The 19,093-nt window shown below is 39.9% G+C and overlaps 1 protein-coding gene across 3 annotated transcripts in view; it reads right to left on the bottom strand.

Annotated features, from left to right (window-relative positions):
- The window catches only part of CEMIP2 (cell migration inducing hyaluronidase 2), a 78,533-nt gene that overhangs the window by 12,864 nt on the left and 46,576 nt on the right, over positions 1 to 19,093 (bottom strand). For all 3 annotated transcript variants that reach the window (XM_041744083.1, XM_041744082.1, XM_041744084.1), the window contains exons 13-19: positions 16,446 to 16,577; positions 15,067 to 15,102; positions 14,052 to 14,207; positions 11,076 to 11,253; positions 8,200 to 8,415; positions 4,937 to 5,145; positions 1,107 to 1,289 (exon numbers count right to left, since the gene is read on the bottom strand). In XM_041744083.1, the coding sequence (XP_041600017.1) occupies positions 1,107 to 1,289; positions 4,937 to 5,145; positions 8,200 to 8,415; positions 11,076 to 11,253; positions 14,052 to 14,207; positions 15,067 to 15,102; positions 16,446 to 16,577 (1,110 nt within the window). The remainder of the gene's footprint in view (positions 1 to 1,106; positions 1,290 to 4,936; positions 5,146 to 8,199; positions 8,416 to 11,075; positions 11,254 to 14,051; positions 14,208 to 15,066; positions 15,103 to 16,445; positions 16,578 to 19,093) is intronic.

Genomic DNA, 19,093 nt, shown 5'->3' with positions numbered 1-19,093 from the left:
GGAGGGCAAAGGAGCTGCATCTTATTCAAAAACTAATGAGACCCTTGACTGAACCCCAACCGCAAGCCTCAAACCTGCCACCCTTCTCCCCATTCTGAACCACTGTCTTTCCCCAAACATGCCATGCCATGTTCTTCCATGCCTTCATGCATCTATCTACACCGCTCCTAGGGACACATTCCCCCTTTCTTCTACTATCTCCTCCTACCCATTCCGCAGGAGTTAGCCCCCGTGTCACCCCCTTGGGATGTCACGGATCACCCTAGGCTGAGCTTCCAGGTACCTCAAAAGGCGCAATGAATATTCCACTGTAGGAATTATAGCTTTGAAACCTCTAGTTCTCTAATCACTTGCCTTAGAAGCCTACATCCCTCAATGGATTGCGAATTTGCAGAAGAAATGGGTCTTATTTACATCAGTATCTTTACAGTACCTAGACGATGGCATGTGAAAGGAATGTCAGCTTAAGGAATGGATACTGGAGGAGCATGCTATTTGCTGGAAGAGTAGAGGAGATTGAGCCTACCATCACCCAAAGGCTGAGAGACTGTAACTGGATAAAAGCAGACAAAGCCAACAGGACCCCGGGTGAACAGGATTAGAATTAAAAAGTGGAAAGACGCAGCCTAGAGAAAGTTGAAAGCAAATATGCCATGGTTACACAGTGGTTTGGTTTTGTTTTTTTTTTTTTTAAGTCAAGGTCAGCTTGAGGGATCACCTTAAAGGGAGGGGGTAACAATGAGCTTTCCCTGAAATATGAACTATATCACATGTAAATAATCATTGTAAGGATGGTCATAGAAAAAAAATTTATTTTAATTTTCAATTGGGCCTACTGGTTCTTCATTGACAAGGATAATCTCTCTCCAAATTGCCTTAATAGGTACATGGCAAACATCTTCATTCGATTCCTGCTGCCAACTATAATTACGAGTCATTCTACGTCTCTAAACCTCTAATAGTGATGAACAGAGAATTACCCACATCAGCTGCTCTTCTAAATAGCCATCCCATCACAACCTATTCTTAGTTAGGCTGAAGAACTAGTAATTTCACCATTAAAGAAAAATGGCAATAATTCTCATTCACTGGTTGCACCCAATTACCCCGTGCTGGAGTCAAAATAGAATTTCCTCTCAGACTGCTTCCTCTGCAATTCTTCCAGTGAATGCACAGGCTCATATTCTTCCATTTTGGATAATGAGCCATTATGGCGCTGTAAAAAGCCAAAGGTAACCTGAAAACTTGTGTTTGATGGATAGCAGAGGCCAACTCGAATCCAGTCATTCCTATAAAGGAGAGACAATAAAACAATGAATTCACACTTGAGCCTATATACTTTGAGTACTATAGCGTATGTAAATTTCAGCCAGGATTTTTCTCCTCCTTCAAAATCCCCCGCTTCTATATGTTCCCCCAAACTTCTCTTTTAAAAAAAATTTTTTTTTATTTATTTATTCATGAGAGACACACACAGAGAGAAGCAGAGACACAAGCAGAGGGAGAAGCATGCTCCATGCAGGGAGCCCGATGTGGGACTCGATCTCGGGTCTCCAGGATCACGCCCTGAGCCGAAGGCAGACGCTTAACCATTGAGCCACCCAGGCGTCCCTCCGCCAATATATTTACAACAATTGTCTGGCTTACAAAAGTGGCTTGGTCTCAACAGGATTTCAGAGAATGTGAACAGAAGTTGGAAAAAATGTACTTTAGACACTGCAAGAGGATCATAAAATCAAGTGAGATGGCTGGGAATGGCATATACGAAAATGGAAGAAACACTAATAGCCCAACAGTGTGAGTGACACTGGTAAAATCTTCCCAAAGAATTTTTTTTTTAATTTTATTGATTTAAGTAATCTCTACAGCCAATGTGGAGCTCAAATTCACACCCCTGAGATCAGGAGTCACGTACTCTACTGACTGAGCCAGCCAGGGTCCCTTCAAAGAATTTTTTTGTTCATAAATATATTTTTCTTTTTATTTTTGCAGTAGGATAAACACTTTGTGGTAAAACTGCTGGATATTTTTAAAGCTTTTAATGCATATTACCAAATTGCTGTGGGTTTTTTTTTTTCCTTACATAACATCCTGTCTTTATTTTAAGATTTTTTTAAAAAACATTCATTTGAGAGAGAGAGAGAGCACAAGCAGGAGGAGGGACAAAGGGAGAGGGAAAAGCAGGGACTTTTCCCGCTGAGCAGGGAGCCTGATGCGAGGCTCAATCCCAGGACCCTAAGACCATGACCTGAGCCAAAGGCAGATGCTTAAAAATCTGAGCTACCCAGATACCCCATATCCTGACTTTAGATATAGAATCAACACTTTCTGGAAACCATTAAAAACATTTCTCCTTTTTAAATCATTTGCTGTTGGGGGCATTTTTAAAGTTTCATAAAGTATACATACACAAAATTTACCTTTTTATCCATTTTTAACTCCACAGTTCGTTGGCATTAAGTGCATTCACAAGGTTATACAATTACCACCCCTCTTCCACAAAGTTTCTTAAAAATATGTCACAAGGCCTTAAAATTATTCATGCATGTTTTACCAGTAATCCCCACTAATGAATGACTAGAAATGTCCACCAAACATGTATATGGAAAGATGCTCTATGCAGTATCATTTATAATAGCAGAAAGGGGTGTAAGAGTATAGGAAGGGCTGGCAGAAAAAAAGAAAAATCAAGCTAAGTGTTCATGGAAGGTCCCTTCCATAGAAGGGACAGTCAGTCAAATAAACTGTGGCATATCTATATAATCAGAAAACACACAAGGGTGAAAGGAAGAAGAAAATATCTTTTTAATGCCTCACTTTGATTAGAGGAATTATAGGTTATTTCAATTTTATTTTTTTTTCTGGGCAGCCTGGGTGGCTCAGTGGTTTAGCGCCGCCTTCAGCCCAGGGTGTGATACTGGAGACCCTGGATCGAGTCCCACGTCGGGCTCCCTGCATGGAGCCTGCTTCTCCCTCTGCCTGTGTCTCTGCCTGTCTCTCGCTCTGTGTGTGTCTCATGAATAAATAAATAAAATCTTTTTTAAAAAATTTATTTTTTTCTATATTTTCTTATTTTGTTTAATGAACAAGCAGAGCTTTCATTGTTTTTAAAGGGTTACTTGTAGAAGTGGCACTACGACCAAATCTATGACCTCTCTAAAATCACAATTAAGTTTGGGGAAAAAAAATTGTCCATCTCCTGCCTCTGCCCATGATGTAATTTTTACAAACCCTGAACTACTTAAGCAAGTAAAGTCTGACTGAATTTCAAAAGCCCACACAGATTTTTGAAACTTTCTGGGTTTCTGCCTTTTTTCACTTTAAGAGATTTTTACTTACTTGCACAGTATTTGTTCAAAAGTTACAGGGGATCCTTATAGAACCCTGTATACCACTCAGTTGTAATATCTCACCTCAAACTCATAACCTGCCATATATAAACTGGCTTCTAGAAACCTCACCCTGGATACACTGTGAAGTAAGGATCAGAGGTGGGGAGATCACGTAGGACCCAGGCAAGAGATGATGATGGCTTGCACTAGGCCACCAGAGCAGTAAGGATAGAAAGAAGTGGAGAGATTTAAAGACCCCTAAGGAGATAGGACCAACAGGGTTTGGCCACTGATGGGACGGGATGAAGGAAAAGGAGAGTCAGTGATGAGTCCTGGGGTTTCTCCTTGGTTGACTCCGTAGGTAAGGGTGTGATTCTCCAGCAAAGGCAAAGAGACACAGCAGCAAGTATTGGAGGAATATAGTAACGGTCCAGGTTAGAGTAGGTGCTAGGGCCCTAACCTCTCAGAATAAGGGCATCCACTGATATTCACAGATCCTTGGAAGTGATCTACTTAGAGCTAAGTTCCGACATGTTCTATGCCCACCTCTGTTAATTTCAAGTGGGTGTTTTAAGAGAGTTTTACAAGTCAGAGCCTTATGACCAGCTAGATGAACAGACCATTTCAATTTTTACAGTACCTATCTGAGCAGTTTTCATGGGAATCCCATGGATTCACCATCACACACAACTAGATAGGTTACCTCTGCCTTCCAAAATAGTCTCATCCACCTTGCCAGTATCTGTCACTTCCCCTGATGCAGCCCATGCTCCCATCACACTCAACTCATCAGTCCCTGACCAGAACCAGCCCTTTCCCAATGGTATTGCTTTTGTAACAAGACTGATCACTTGGTACCACCTTCTCCGTGCAGCCTGGCCCAGCCCCAACAGGCAGCATTACTGCTCTATCCTTTGTCCACTCACAATAGCATCAGTTTGTCAATTTACTTAAATTTTTTTTCTACCTGGATAATATGAGCTCCCGAAAGGCAGGTACTTTTCTTGTTCATCTTTAGATCAGCTGGCATACAGAAAACACTTGAATAAATTCATGTAAAAATGAAGCCTTTGACTGAAAGTGATATGACTAGGACAGACCAATGAAATAGAGAAGGGACAGAAGAAAGAACTTTTCAGGCAGGGGCTGCAAGACCTGGCATTCATGCCACAATTTGTCCACTGCTTGCCTGTAGTTGACATTACTTATCAATCATGCCACTCTCTTCTGGCAGGTCTAAACTTGGCCTCATCTTCTAGATAACCAAGTGCTCAGCTGGAACACCAGAAAAAACTTCCCATCTCAGATATGGGGAATTAAAGTATTCAGCAGGAGATTTTAAAACCTACTGTGAATGGCTTTCTGCACACAATACCTCGACCACAGACAAAAAGAAATGTTTCTAAAAAGAAATGTTTCTAAAATGACAGGATTCAATCTGTAAAATTGCTTAATTCCATCAACAAAAATATACAGCCTCCACCTAAGAAGAACAAAGCACACGAAGTTGGCATTCTTTACTTGCTACAAAAGCAGTGTTATAATTTGTCTCTATGAAATTGCTACTTGCTCAACTATTTGAAATAACAGTAATAGAGACCTACTTGTTGAAGTTTATGAGGTATAGAAAAGCAGTCCTGGGTGCTGGTCCATTCCAGTGGATGGTATAGCCCTTCTCCAGCATGATCACAGGCTGGTACTGGGGAAAGGTAGCCTTCTGGTTGATGCCCCGGAGCACCATAGGGTAGGAGGGATACTCATCTCGCGTGATGGTCATAGTCAGGTTCTGAGTGCTCCATGTCTGCACATAAACCTTCAAAAAGCAATTAACAATTAAAGGGAAGAAGACTCCACTACAGAGAGCCCACAGGTGGTTACCAGAGGAGAGGGTGTAGGGGAAGATGGGTAAAATAGGTGATGGGAATTAAAGAGGACACTCATCGTAATGAGCACTGAATCCTGTGTAGAATTGTTGAATTGCTATATTGTCCATCTAAAACCAATCAACACTTTAGTTAACTATACTGGAATTAAAATTAAAAACTTAAAGGGCGCCTGGGTGGCTCAAGTGGTTAATTGACTACTTTCAGCTCAGGTCATGATCCTAGGGTCCTGGGATGAAGCCCCAACATCCAGCTCTCTGCTCAGCAGGGAGTCTGCTTCTCCCTTTCCCTCTGCCCCCCTCCCCCCATCCCCACTCATGTGCACACTCTCTATATATATAATAAAAATCTGAAAAAAAATTAAAAACTTGTTAAAATCTTAAAAAAAAAAAAAGAATTAAAGAAGAGAGAATGAAAGCTTAGATAAACTAAGCAAACATTTCCAGCACAAAGGCCAGTGCCTCTACTTCCAGAACAGAGGTTCTGTAATCTGAGCCAGACTAAATGAGTAGTAGCCAACTTCATCCTAAATTATACTTAAAACGAAGCCTACTTAAACTGAAATGGTAAAAACAGACCAAGCATTCTGCTAGCCAAGATCTTCATCATCTCTTCCACCACCACAGGCCAGCTTATTCATCAGAATATAAAACCTTTGCGGCTTATATTGCTTGTCAAAGAAATACCTCAATCTGAAGAACACACATACAAAAAATCTGTAAATTAATGTGAAAACTGATACCCTCCAGTCAAATCTGAATCTGAAAGCCTTTCTTCTAAAATAAGAGCTGGAAAATTGAAGTATCTTAGAGGTTTGGCTTTCAATTTTCCATGACCTACATCAGCCCAAGAAGTCATTTTTCACTCGTTCAAAAGCAAAAGGTTATAAGGAACTTTGCAAAAACTGAAAACATATATTAAACAGAGACAAATTTGAAAATCCTGAATTTATTCCAGTGGTATTTGAGCCCCTTGCTGTGCCAAAACAAAACCTTCCCCAAATGCATCCTCCAAAAATGAACCTCAGAACAATTTCCTAAAACAAATCAGTCTCCTATGACAGAATTCTCCAGAAAGATTAAAACATTTGCCAAATACTACATTTAATTCACAGTATTTCTTTCTGTCATCTCTTTTTTTTTTTTTTTTTTAAGATTTATTTATTCATGAGAGACACAGAGAGAGAGACAGAGACACAGGTAGAGGGAGAAGCAGGCTCCTTGTGGGGAGCCCCATGCAAGACTCGATCCCCAGACCCTGGGATCACGCCCTAAGCCAAAGGCAGACGCTCAACTGCTGAGCCACCCAGCCGTCCCTCTTCCTGTTATTTCTATAATTTTGTTTATATTAATTCTTCAATTATACAACCTGTGCACCAGACAAGCTCCCTAAGTCTCATTCATGTTTGACTCTTTTAATATAATAATACTCTTCCTTATAGATCCCACTTAAAGATTTAAAATAAAGATAGGAAATATATATCTTAGGACTACCAATCGTCTTCCTTTAAATGTATATATTTATTAGTACTACTATGCTATAGACGATATTACAGTTACAACACATACATATTGAATTTTTAAAATACGTTAGTTTAACCTATATTTACTATTTAGGTTATATAAATATAAAATAGATATAAAAATAGAAGTTAAAATAATATCATTTTCAAACTAGGTTGCTATATAACAGATTATATATAATAGCTTCTATGTAATATATAACAGGAGACAGATTAATCTCTTGCCTTCTTCCAAACCAAAGAAGGATATGAGGTGACACATGTAACCTTAATTCTCCTTATATTTCCACCTTTCTTCCTGAGCCCCTTTAAACCTTGGGTTAGCAAAGAGCTTAAAATATATTTACAAATAGCCAATTATTATTCTATCTTGAGATCCAAGTGCTTCTACCTTTCACCTAAAAACATACAGTTGTACACATTACCTAAGTAACAACAATGGACTGCAGATCTGGGCTACCAGCCCACTTCCCAAAGCCTCAGAGAACATTTCTGACCTGTGGTCCTACCATTCCCAGAACCTCTTAGGATGTACTGGATGACTTACTTCCTTCTCCTTCCTCCAACAAAAAATTGAATTACTACTCTGCTTTGTAAGCTAGGAGGATTAGGTTCACATTCTTGAATACATAGAAAATCCACAGGGTCAATGGGCACATTTCTAATAATTTTGATAGGTTATCTTAGTTTTGGCAGACAATTCTGATAAGAATAACATGAGAGGCGCCTGGGTGGCTCAGTCATGGTGTTTGCCTTTGGCTCAGGGTGTGATCCCGGGGTCCTGGGATCTAGTCGCTTCAGGCTCCCCAAAGACAACCTGCTTCTCCCTCTGCCTATGTCTCTGTCTCTCATAAATAAATAATCTTAAAAAGAATAAAATGAAAGGAAAAACGAAATTACATTTTAAATCACATTCTTTTCTTCTCCACTAGATTTAATTCCCCATTTTTTTCCTTGTCTTTCCCAGAACTCAGACAAGAATAACATTTTTTTTCCTTATGGGAACGAGAAGTCCCACAACAAAGAAGCTAATATTCCTTTAAAATAAGCCAAGAAACTCCCCCAATCTTTATCCCTCTGCCTAATTCCCTAATTTAGTAGAGATCATGACCCTGGAAGCAAAGAATAAGTCTCCCTCTCAGTGGGCACAGCTGTAGCATGGCAAGAAACACCTAAGACTTAGGAAATAGGGGTCTCACCCCAACTACATCCCAACCATAAGTAACCCAGGGCAAATTGTCCTACCACTTTCTATTTGTTTAATTGGTTTGGAGCAGGAGAACTTTAAATAAAATTCTAGGAGTCCATGATTCCTAATACATTTTTTTTTAATTTTTTTCCTAAAGACAAATCATGCATTGGAAAGTATCAATCATGCTGAAGAGCAGAAGAGTACTCCTCATGGAAGGAGCGCTGTTAGGAGCTGGTTCGGAATCAGGCATCATAATGCATTCTGGCCTACCTGGGCATAGCTCCCGCTGCAGACCACTGCATTCCATTTGGTAATGTTTACACAGCTTGGGTGGCGAATCAGGTAGTTGTCAATTCTTCCCACATAAGCATCCTTGTATCCTGTCACAGAGCCATCAACATCGTGGAATATGGAGTTCTTATCACCATCCAGCTCACAATCTTCAAACCAGGGGCCAGGCTTTCCAAAGAAGACATTCAGAGAGACCTGCCAGCAGTGAGAAGCCAGGACATCACAAAATGAAGCCTTCTACCATCCTGGCCAGAGTTCCCTGAAAGGATCCAAGTGCATTACAACTGCTTTAAGGTTAAAGCAGTTCTGAGTCACAGTTCATGGCTGTCAACTATGGTACCCAGTTAATCACAGTTTTCAATTCATCATGACATGGCTGGGCAAAACAAAATGATAAAGCCTGTGGAGTTCAAGTAGCAAATGTTGAAAACATATTTGGTGTTTTCTTTTTTTTTTCCATTTAAAAACTATTACCGGCTCTCTCTCCAGACAGAACTAACCTACGGCCAGAGAATCAGAACAGTTGTGTGAAGGGGAAATATGCAGTCAGACATACTCGTTAAAAATTGTAAACTTTACACATAAGACATGTGTATTTCCCTGTATGCAAATTATACCTCAATTAAATAAAAATCTATCATAAATTCTATCTTCTGAGCTGGTTCATCATTTTACTTCACTCCAAATGCTTTAGTTACTTGTTCATTTGACTCACCCCCCCACACCCCCTACCCACACCAAAAAACAAGTATAGTTGCAAACGAAAACACTGTCCAGGTGTTGCCTTGGCATGCTGGGTGACCAATGACCTCACTAGAATCTGCTGCAAAGTGTATGTTACTTTCTCCTTAACATAGACCAAATCCAGGACACCTGGGTAGCTCAGTGGTTGAGTGTCTGCCTTTGGCTCAGGGTGTAATCCCGGGGTCCTGGGATTGAGTTCCGCATCAGGCTCCCTGCAGGGAGCCTGCTTCCCCCTCTGCCTCTCTCTCATAAATAAAAATTCATGAGAGACACAGAGAGAGAGAGAGAGGCAAAGACATAGGCAGAAGAAGAAGCTCCCTGCAGGGAGCCTGCTTCCCCCCTCTGCCTCTCTCTCATAAATAAAAATTCATGAGAGACACAGAAAGAGAGAGAGAGGCAAAGACATAGGCAGAAGAAGAAGCTCCCTGCAGGGAGCCTGATGCAGGACTCAATCCCAGGACCCCAGGATTACACCCTGAGCCAAAGGCAGACACTCAACCACTGAGCTACGCAGGCATCCCATAAATAAACAAAATCTTAAAAAAAATAAAATAAAAAAAAAAACCAAAGACCAAACCCAGCTCAGTAATTTTCATGTCAGGTAGAGTTAATTTAAGGCTTTTATTAAACACATAGCACACAGCTGCAGAGCAGACCGCAGGTGACATGTTTTATAGTCTTTAGCTGCTTCCTATTAGTGGTAAATTATTCACGCCAAACAAGGTGTTTAGACACAACTCTCCTATGTTTTAAAATCAACTGATCATCTAAGTGATAGGCAACCCAATGAATTATCAGTGATGTTTGGGACAAGTGGCTCTAGGTTCTTAGTTATTGGCTTTTTTTTTTCCCCCCATTTCCCTTATACCATCTATGGTTAAATCCAAGAATAGTTGAGGGCATATTTCCCACCTTTTAAGGCAGAATGAAATTTCCTTCACAGACTGTTCCCAAGGCATCAGCACCATCAGATCAGACTCCCGTTTGATGACTGCTATACTTGAACAGCACAGATGCTAGAACTCAGGAACTCCACCACCAATGTTCACCCAATGAATTGTTTTTCGGAACAACTATGTCCGCAGTCACTAGAACTCCATGTATGAAGAGGTCTGTGTGGGCAGCAAGTTAAGACCCAACCTCCACACTGGAAAGCTGATCCAAGGACCGCCCTATTAATTTTTGTGGGAAGCTATCTGCTAGTGTAGCCCTCCCTCTTCCCCTGGAGTCATAGAACCTAAAAGAGAACCAGCCAACGTGGTTGGCATCCCGAATTGCACCTATGCTTCTGTTTCATGCCTTAGCCATTCTGGAAAACCAGATACAGACCTTGGTAAACTAACCCATGTTCTATTTTAAACCAGGCAACTGCAGAGTTTGCCTGTGGACATCATTGAGAGAAGTATAGGCCATTTTCCAGTTGTAGCCACCTGTGTGTGGGAGTGGCGAGACAGACAGCCTGAGACTCAATCTCCCCATCCCACCGTCATCTTGGAATAGGTAAGATGGTGGAGGTGGGGTATGAATCAGACTGTCCTGTGTGCTCAGAGAACAGAGGGCACTGATGAAACCACTAAGACAATGATTTCTGTGGCCCACTATACTGTAAACAATTATTTCTCAGTCTTCTCTGCAGTCTTCATAAAAACCTTCCAACAGTTTTTATCTGCATCTGTCTTACAACACCCCAATATTCCTCTTCTTTCCCATCCTTTTATCCTCTGGTTCCCCAGAAGAATAAGCCCTGGACAAGTAAACTACCAAACAGAACTCAAATCTCTTCAGATTATTACAATGAACTTCTCCAAATTCTATGTTCTGCTGTTCCTCTGAAACACTACCATCCCCATGCCCCTGTCATCACTCCAAGTCATTGTCCCTTTTGAGCTATCACTTGAATGTCAAAAATACCTCAGGTCACATGAGACTACTGTTCTCACCTTGAACCCAATAGGACAATGTGCATGGAATTACGAGTCTCTCTTGCATATACTTCTCCTCCTAGTTGTCAAGACTCAGTATGAATACTTTGTGTTCTTGTCTTTGGGAATATGCTATCCCTCCTCCTCCCGCCATGGTCACCACGTGGGTACCGTTAAGGACATACTTACATGTGGACCAAACTTCACGAGGGAGATGTTATTCCTGGGAGTTATCTGCCACGGATTCTTCATAAGGAAGCCAATAGCACTGGTGTACCTATCTGGAGTTGGCACATATTTTTTGAAAGTACACCTGGTTAGATGAATGGGCCCATCATAAATCTGAAAGCCTCTGATTGGGAACGTCCTGTTGAAATACAAGATTTTGTTTAATGCACATGGGCCATCCCTGTACTGGCATTCTCTTACAGATTTGTTTTATAAACACTATTAACTATCTCAGCCACACTAAGCACAATTCTAGGATCCAGTGGTACCAAGAGAAGATCCCTGATCAAATGAAACATACACCGCAGTGGGAAAGGCAAACAGAAAAACAAGATAATTTCAGAGAGCAGGTGTGCAGGCAGTGAGACACGGTACTACAACAGACCGGGTGTGAGAGACATGCTGCTTTGGACAGAATGGAGGCCTCTCTGAAGAGGTCACTTTGCTTCCTTGAATCAACCCAGTTATGACCTTTCATTTGGGAACTCATATACTTTAGTTTTGGTTCCAAAATCTTTGGCAGGCAGGAGAACAAAAGATAAATCTGTACTTTCACAGAGAGGATCTCCTTCAAGCCACTAAATGATAGTAATAAGATGAAATGATATACTTAAAAGTATAAAAGTGTAAATCCTCAAGGCTTACTATGTTAAAGGGGCTGGCTGGATTGAGAAATTCAGTTTATTCACTTTGCTCCTTTCTGTTCAAACACAAACCCCTTAACCTACTAATCATATATCATTAATCATAATTAAGGTACAAACCCCATAATATTCTGGATCTCTTAGGTTTCTACCCTGTTAAATTCTTTAATGGCACTGCAGAGGATTTCTATAGCAACTTTAGTTTACAACTTGGCAGTGTTTTATAGTAAAAGCATACATGCTAGCAAGATAATGAAATAGCTTGGTTAAAAAAATCTATGCATCTTGATGTATTTCTTTTTTTATTTTGTAAAGATTTTATTTATTCATTTGACAGAAAGTGAGGACAAGCAGGGAGAGACAGGCAGAGGGAGAAGCAGGCTCCCAGGTGAGCAGGGAGCCCGATGTGGGACTTGATTTCAGGATCCCAGGATCATGAACTGAGCGGAAGGCAGACATTTAACAGACTGAGCTAACCAGACACTTGCATCTTGAAGTATATCTAAGAATAAATCCCAAAATGGTTCTGTCTCACAGAAAAAGTAGTCAAGACACAGTAAAATAAAAGCTGGATCCATTGACCAGTGAGGAATCTTTGTTTGGGAAATCTTCCTTTGCAAAGAAGCAACAAGCATTTTGAAATAAAACTGGAGGCCAGAGCAGCCCAAGTGGCTCAGGGGTTTAGTGCCGCCTTCAGCCCAGGGCGTGATCCTGGAGACCCAAGATCGAGTCCCACATCGGGCTCCCTGCGTGGGGCCTGCTTCTCCCTCTGCCTCTCTCTCATTCTCTCTCATAAATAAATAAATAAATAAATAAATAAATAAATAAATAAATAAATCTATCTTAAAAAAAATTGGAGGCCACATAATGTATGTATACATTTGTCAAGTCAGAATTTTGTACACCTGAAACATAATATTGTAAATCACTTATGCTTCAGTAAAAAAAAAAAAGAGAGAGAGAGAGAGAGAGGGAAAAGAAAAAGAAAAAAAAAAAACTGGAGGCCAATGTAAAGTAAAAAGAATGGAGCTGACCACCATGATACTGCTGCCACATGCCAACCAACACAGTTTTCATGACACATTAGACGAGATAACTGCAGCTTCACTGTGACAGGCATAGTGTTGAGGGCAAACTAACAGGATTTGAATCCCACCTCAGCTCTTTTTAGTAAACTCCTCATTTAGAAAGCAGGATAATGACAGTACCCACCTCACTGGACTTTGCAAGGATTAAGCAGAGAATAAAGTATTCAGAACAGGGCCTGACACATCATCAGCATCTAATAAATGTTAGCTATTAAAAATCCATAAAGTTTCTTTCCCAGTGGCTTCCACAGTCTGACTAGCAGGATGGCTACACAGAGCATAGCTTATAATAGCGTTCAAGATTTCCCAACACCACGCTCACTCTCTGCCAGAAGCTAGTAAAGCCCTTCTGCCACCGAGCACTGCTCTGTCCCTCAAATAGCAGCCTCGTTGGCCCACGCCCCTGACCTGTCCTAGCCCCATGGCCACATACAGAGTACAACTCTAAGGGAGTGGGTGTTTGATGCATTCTGGCAGTAGCTCTAACATGAGACCTTTAAAATATGAGTTTTTCTCTATCTGTGTTTCTACAAGTAAAATGAGGACAACTCCAAACTTGGTCTCAGAACTAAGGTATGGATTAATTAGTTAATAGTTCCCTAAAAGCTCTGAAGAATCTTTCTGGTGGGAAGTACTGTTTTAATGACTGTGATTATTTTGACAGAAAACATGCCAAGAGTCTACTCCGTACAACAGAAACACTGGTAATTAGATGGCCGTGGTTAGGGTTTGAGTCAGCTTTTGCATTTACCAACTCTTATTTTCTAGGAGTCTTTTCAATAGGTTATTTCCTTTTTCCAGGGGCTATTTCTGCAAACCTATCTCACAAATAGAGGCCAAAGTGACCTAATGTCATACTTCATAGTTTGGCCAATTTCCTGTGGCTCAAAAAGAAGAAAACCAAAAAAAAATTGGCAGCTACTAGAAGACCTTGTGTAAGGAATGAAAAGAGACAGCTTCCTATGGGATACAATTGATAATGAAACCTATAAAGCATCTGGTAGCTAATGCTCCAGAGTTCCAGAAGATAATATACACAATTGCAATAGCAATAATACCAAAAATAATAATAGTGGCAATTAGATAAGGTGGGAAAAGTGTCACAGTGGGAACCAATCCATCCAACATTACTACAGAAACTTCCACAAGGGTTAGGTTTTCATTTATTGTTCAAACTAACAGTCCACTGCTAAACCACTGCTTACCTGTTCCTAGGTAAGGTCCGGGGCTTCTGGTCTATTCCTCCAGTGCCTACGTACTTGTTCTGACCACCCTGAAAGCCGTAATTTCTGCTCTCCCCAACAAAGAGAGATTCAGATACCTCCTGGCTGGAGCCTTCATCACTTGGGAAGCTTCCATCGCTGTAAAAGTGAGTATAACCATTACACTCCTCTCCATGAGATTTAAATTCATCCTCAGATAAAGGCAAGCTATAGCGTAAAAGCTAAAAGTTTTCCAAGCAGCCAGGAGCTTTCTCTAATACTTATTATCATCAAGAAGTCCTTCTAAACTGTGAACATACATATAAATTAATAATACATGGTTTGCAGGTTAAACAGACGAAAATGAGTCTAGCATCAACAATTGATTATTTTCGTCTCCAGCAACAGCAATGCACATGGGCGAATGAACTTGCCCTGAGTCTAACAGTTCGAAGACAAGTATGTCTAAGACAGCGGCCCAAATAACTGTTGTCCGGAGACAAATATGGGGCATAAAAGGTCTTAAAGATCACTGCAACATCAGACCAGTTTCTAAGAAAGAAATTATTTAATATGTTCCCAACCTTTATTCCGTTCTTCTCGAGTGTTATCTTTTAAGCAAAAAATCTGACGGTGCTACCTTTCTTTGGAATTCCAGCTAATATTAACCTCTGACCTTGGTATTATGCTAATATAATGATATAACATTCCTACGTGTGATTAAAAAAACAAAAGAAACCCAGGCGGGATCCCTGGGTGGTGCAGCGGTTTGGCGCCTGCCTTTGGCCCAGGGCGTGATCCTGGAGACCCTGGATCGAATCCCACGTCAGGCTCCCGGTGCATGGAGCTTGCCTCTCACTCTGCCTGTGTCTCTGCCCCTCTCTCTCTCTCTCTCTCTCTCTCTCTCTCTGTGACTATCATAAATTAAAAAAAAAAAAAAAAAAAAAAAAGAAACCCAGGCTATTTTACCTTACATCTTTAAAATAATCAGGTGAGTATTTTTAAAGTGATTACAAACCTGGCAAAGGTCAGTCCTATTCCATTATCTGCAAATCTATAAGAGAAAAGAGAATAAAAGAACGTTAATTTACCACCTCAAAAAAAAGAATAAAATAAAATAAAAATAAAAATAAAAATAAAATTTACCACCTCATATAACAAGAGATAATTTCTCTCAGTATTCAGTTTTTAGGAAACCCAGGAGGTTCCGATGTTTACTCTCCAAGACCACAGAATGTGTTTCATTTCCCAATAGTTAAAAACACAGCCTTCACAGTGAAGGCACCTGGTTCAAATCTAGGCTTTGATGATCAACGGCCACATGACCCAGAATGACCTTGGGCAAGCTACTCAACCTGACTCTCTCTCAGTTTGCTCACCTAGAAGTTGAAGCAATAACATAACCTTCCTCATCGGATACTCAAGGGCATTAAACATAATAATTAATTCCACCCCTTTAGGACAGTTCCCGGCACAGAGTACGTAGCATATAAGTGTAAGCTATAACTATTACTTTTCTAATTATTTCTGAGAAAAATAATTAGATCATGGCACCCTCTTCAAAATGTTCAATGTGAATACCCAAGCTACTTCTACAGCTGTAATACAAAACTAATTTTTTGCATGATGAAAGTCAGAGGGGACAGTAAAAATGCCAAGGAGCTAACATTAGTGCCAGCCAGAAAAACACATGTTTTTCTAGGCTCTTGGACACCAAATTTTAATTCAACAGACATCAAAATTTCTCCTAAAATTATACAAGTGGGAAAAGAGAAAAAAGTAGGATGCTCACTGCCTCAGATCATGTGAAAACGTAAGTCAACAGCCTTATTAAGGTGGAATTCACAACTTTTGTTTTGAATGGCAGTGGAAGAGCATCAGAAAAACTTCGGAGTTTCCAAAAGGAAAGAAAAAAAATTCCAGGTAGTTTCAAAATCTTTATTTAGCTCTCTGACATAGACCATGTTTGTTCTATAAAGTTAAATCCCCAGTTTCTGTTCAATCTCATCAGAAAACTCTCGGGTCACCAGACAAGTTCAGTTCCAATAAAAGCAGCAGAATGAGACAATTCCAAACATTTACAGTCTGTGAACACAAGCATACTTCCTCAGAGCTCACCCTATTAGTAATAATAATGATTCCAGAGGCACCTGGCTGGGTCAGGCAGAAAAACATGCAACTCCTGATCTCAGGGTTGTGAGTTCGAGCCCCACGTTGAGTGGAGAGATTACTAAAAATAAATAAACTTAAAAATATAATAATATTCCAGAAAGTACCACCGTACTTTTATATGCTGGGGTTTTTTTTAATTGCCTTAAAACATAAATACATCAAAAAATAAATAAATAAAAGCATACATCGGTGTCATCAGACAATGACTTTGCAGAGAATACCTACGCGGAATTCTGAACAACAATGTCTCCGCCTCTGACCCAAGCTCCGTTGTCATTATTTTTAAAAGAAATGAGCCTGTCAATTAAAGCAGCAACACGTGGTTTTTCAGGGTCTGCATCCTGATGAGGCCTAAATCTTGGGGTTAAAAAAAAAACAAAAATGAACTTTTTAAAAAGGCACTAGAAACCAGCTATTTACAATTATAAGCTTATGTGTCAAAAGGCAGGATTTATATTTGACCCAAACAAAACCTTAAGACACAATTTACAAATTCATTATTCATATTTCAGATATTAAAAAAAACTTACATTTATTTATATAAGTTTCCAGAGAACTGCTTTCATAACCTATTTTTTAAATCAAGTTATACTATAGAACAGGACACTGCAAAACATTCTAAGCACTAAAACCATTTCAAAACAAACAAAAAAACCCCTCAGACCAGGAAATCTGGCGTGTTTTCACAAATTCTTAAGCTACGTGACACTAACATAAACATACTGAATAAATTCATCAGATATTTCAACATCTATATATGTGAACTAGATTATTTGAATTGTGTGCTGGTGAAATGTTTTAGATACAGAGATAAAACTAGTTCAAGATCTTAAAAATGCCTAAATTTAAGACATATTGTATTTAATTAACTTACTAACCACAAAGACTGAATTCTACCTCTTTTATTCTTTTCCTTCTAGAATACTTACAAGTATCTTAATTAAATGATTAAAAAATTGGTGTCAAAAATTGTCCCGTATAACAAATCGAATAATTAATTCCATAAGGCCACCTATTTTTTTAAAAAAAAAAAGATCATTCCTATCTTAATCTCACAAAGCTTGGGCGCGGGTGGGGAGAGAAACAGCTAGATAGCTTTTTAAAAACCAATTCAGCAGTTTGAGATTTTTCAAATATGCGGTCAGCAAATACCATTTGCTCAAATGCCACTACCTTCATTGCTGGCACACAGTAGGTGCTGTGATGGGAGATAAAGCCATGCACAGAGAACAGTAAGTGCAAAGGTCCCTAGGCGTGGGTGACCCTGGCTCATTCAAAGGACGAACAAGTTGGCTGGAGAGTAAAAAGCATGGAACAGAGGATAGAGAGCTGAGCATGTGCCAGGCAAAGATGTAGCTCTTCATTCTAAATGCCGCGGGAAAAGCAGAAAAGCGCCTGGATGTCTCAGTCAGTTAAGCATCTGACTCTTGATTTTGGCTCAGGTCATATCTCAGGGTCATGAGATTAACCCCCATGTGGGGCTCACACAGAACATGGAGCCTGCTTAAGATTCTCTTTCTCCCTCTCCCTCTGCCCCTCCCAACCTTGCACATGCACACATGCTCTCTAAAAAACAAAAATTTTGGATTTATCTTGCCTAAATAAAACTTTGTACCTTTTGGCCATCACCTGCCTATATCCTGCTCCCCCCCAGATGCTCACAGCCAGTAATCTAGAGATCTTCCATACAGCATAGTGCCTATAGCTAGTAACACTCTGTTGTACACTTAAAATTTGCTAAGAGAGTAGGTCTTAGGGTAAATGCTCTTATCACAGAAACATTAAGAAATATTCTTAAAAAATTTTAATGATAACAATAAAGGAGGCAGGAGAACACTTTGGGAGGTGACGGCTATGTCTATGACCCTGATGATGGTGATGGCTTTATGGGTGTATACCTATCCCCAAACTCCTCCAGTTGTATACATTAAATCTGCACAATTACATGGTAACCATACCTCAATAAAGTAGGTGGATAGATCAATGGATGGATGGATGGATGGACAGATGGATGGATAAACAGATGTGGTAGAAAGTCTTTAGAAACTGGGAGTCAAGGAAGTTATACTAGATTTCACCTTTTTCTAAACTGGTCATTAGCTGCTACTTGGTGAAAGGATTGTAGACAATGGACCACAGGAGACTAGTCTGGCAAGGACTACATCCACCCTTAGACTGTATATATAACCCCTTACACTAAACAGCTCTGACCTAAGGGGTGAAACGTCTAACTCTGGGCCACCACCCACTTTCCAGCATCGTGGTTGCTGCCAAACAGGTTTGCAGTCATTACATAATAGCATGCCAGCGGAAAGTTGTGGAAAGAAAACTATACAATGTTCTTAAAGAAAGCCAAAAAAGGTATCATAAAGCAACACTGATTTTCTGCCGCAGCCATCTTGTCTTCTCTGAAATTCCTATCCATATAAATCAACTGTTGACCACTTGCTTGGATACTCTTTATTTTCAACCTCTTGATGTATAGATGATAGCTTTATTTTCAACCCACTTGATGTATAGATGATAGATAACTTTCCCAATTTTTCATCATGCTTATCTATAAGCAGCTTTAAGCAAACTTTTCAATCTCCCTTAATTGTCCTTGGCTTTAAACACTAGTTGGTTTTCATGTTCTTTCATTCCTTTGGATGAAATGTCCCAGTCTCAAACCAAGAGTTTCCTTGGGTAATAATTTCCCATCTTTGGATGCCTTTAGTTTCACATCTTGAAGGCACAAGGAAAAGCTCATCTGATTAACAGTTGAGTCAACTTCCCCTTTGTTGAACAGACTAAAGATCTCTGAATCCCATGAGCCTGATGTTTAACTCATGGGCTGGCTTATTACTCATTGTGTTAGAGCTTTATCATTTTTA

This window comes from Vulpes lagopus, chromosome 2 (assembly GCF_018345385.1).
Source record: "Vulpes lagopus strain Blue_001 chromosome 2, ASM1834538v1, whole genome shotgun sequence".
Classification (NCBI taxonomy): domain Eukaryota; kingdom Metazoa; phylum Chordata; class Mammalia; order Carnivora; family Canidae; genus Vulpes; species Vulpes lagopus.
This window is presented reverse-complemented; position numbering and strand designations above follow the sequence as displayed.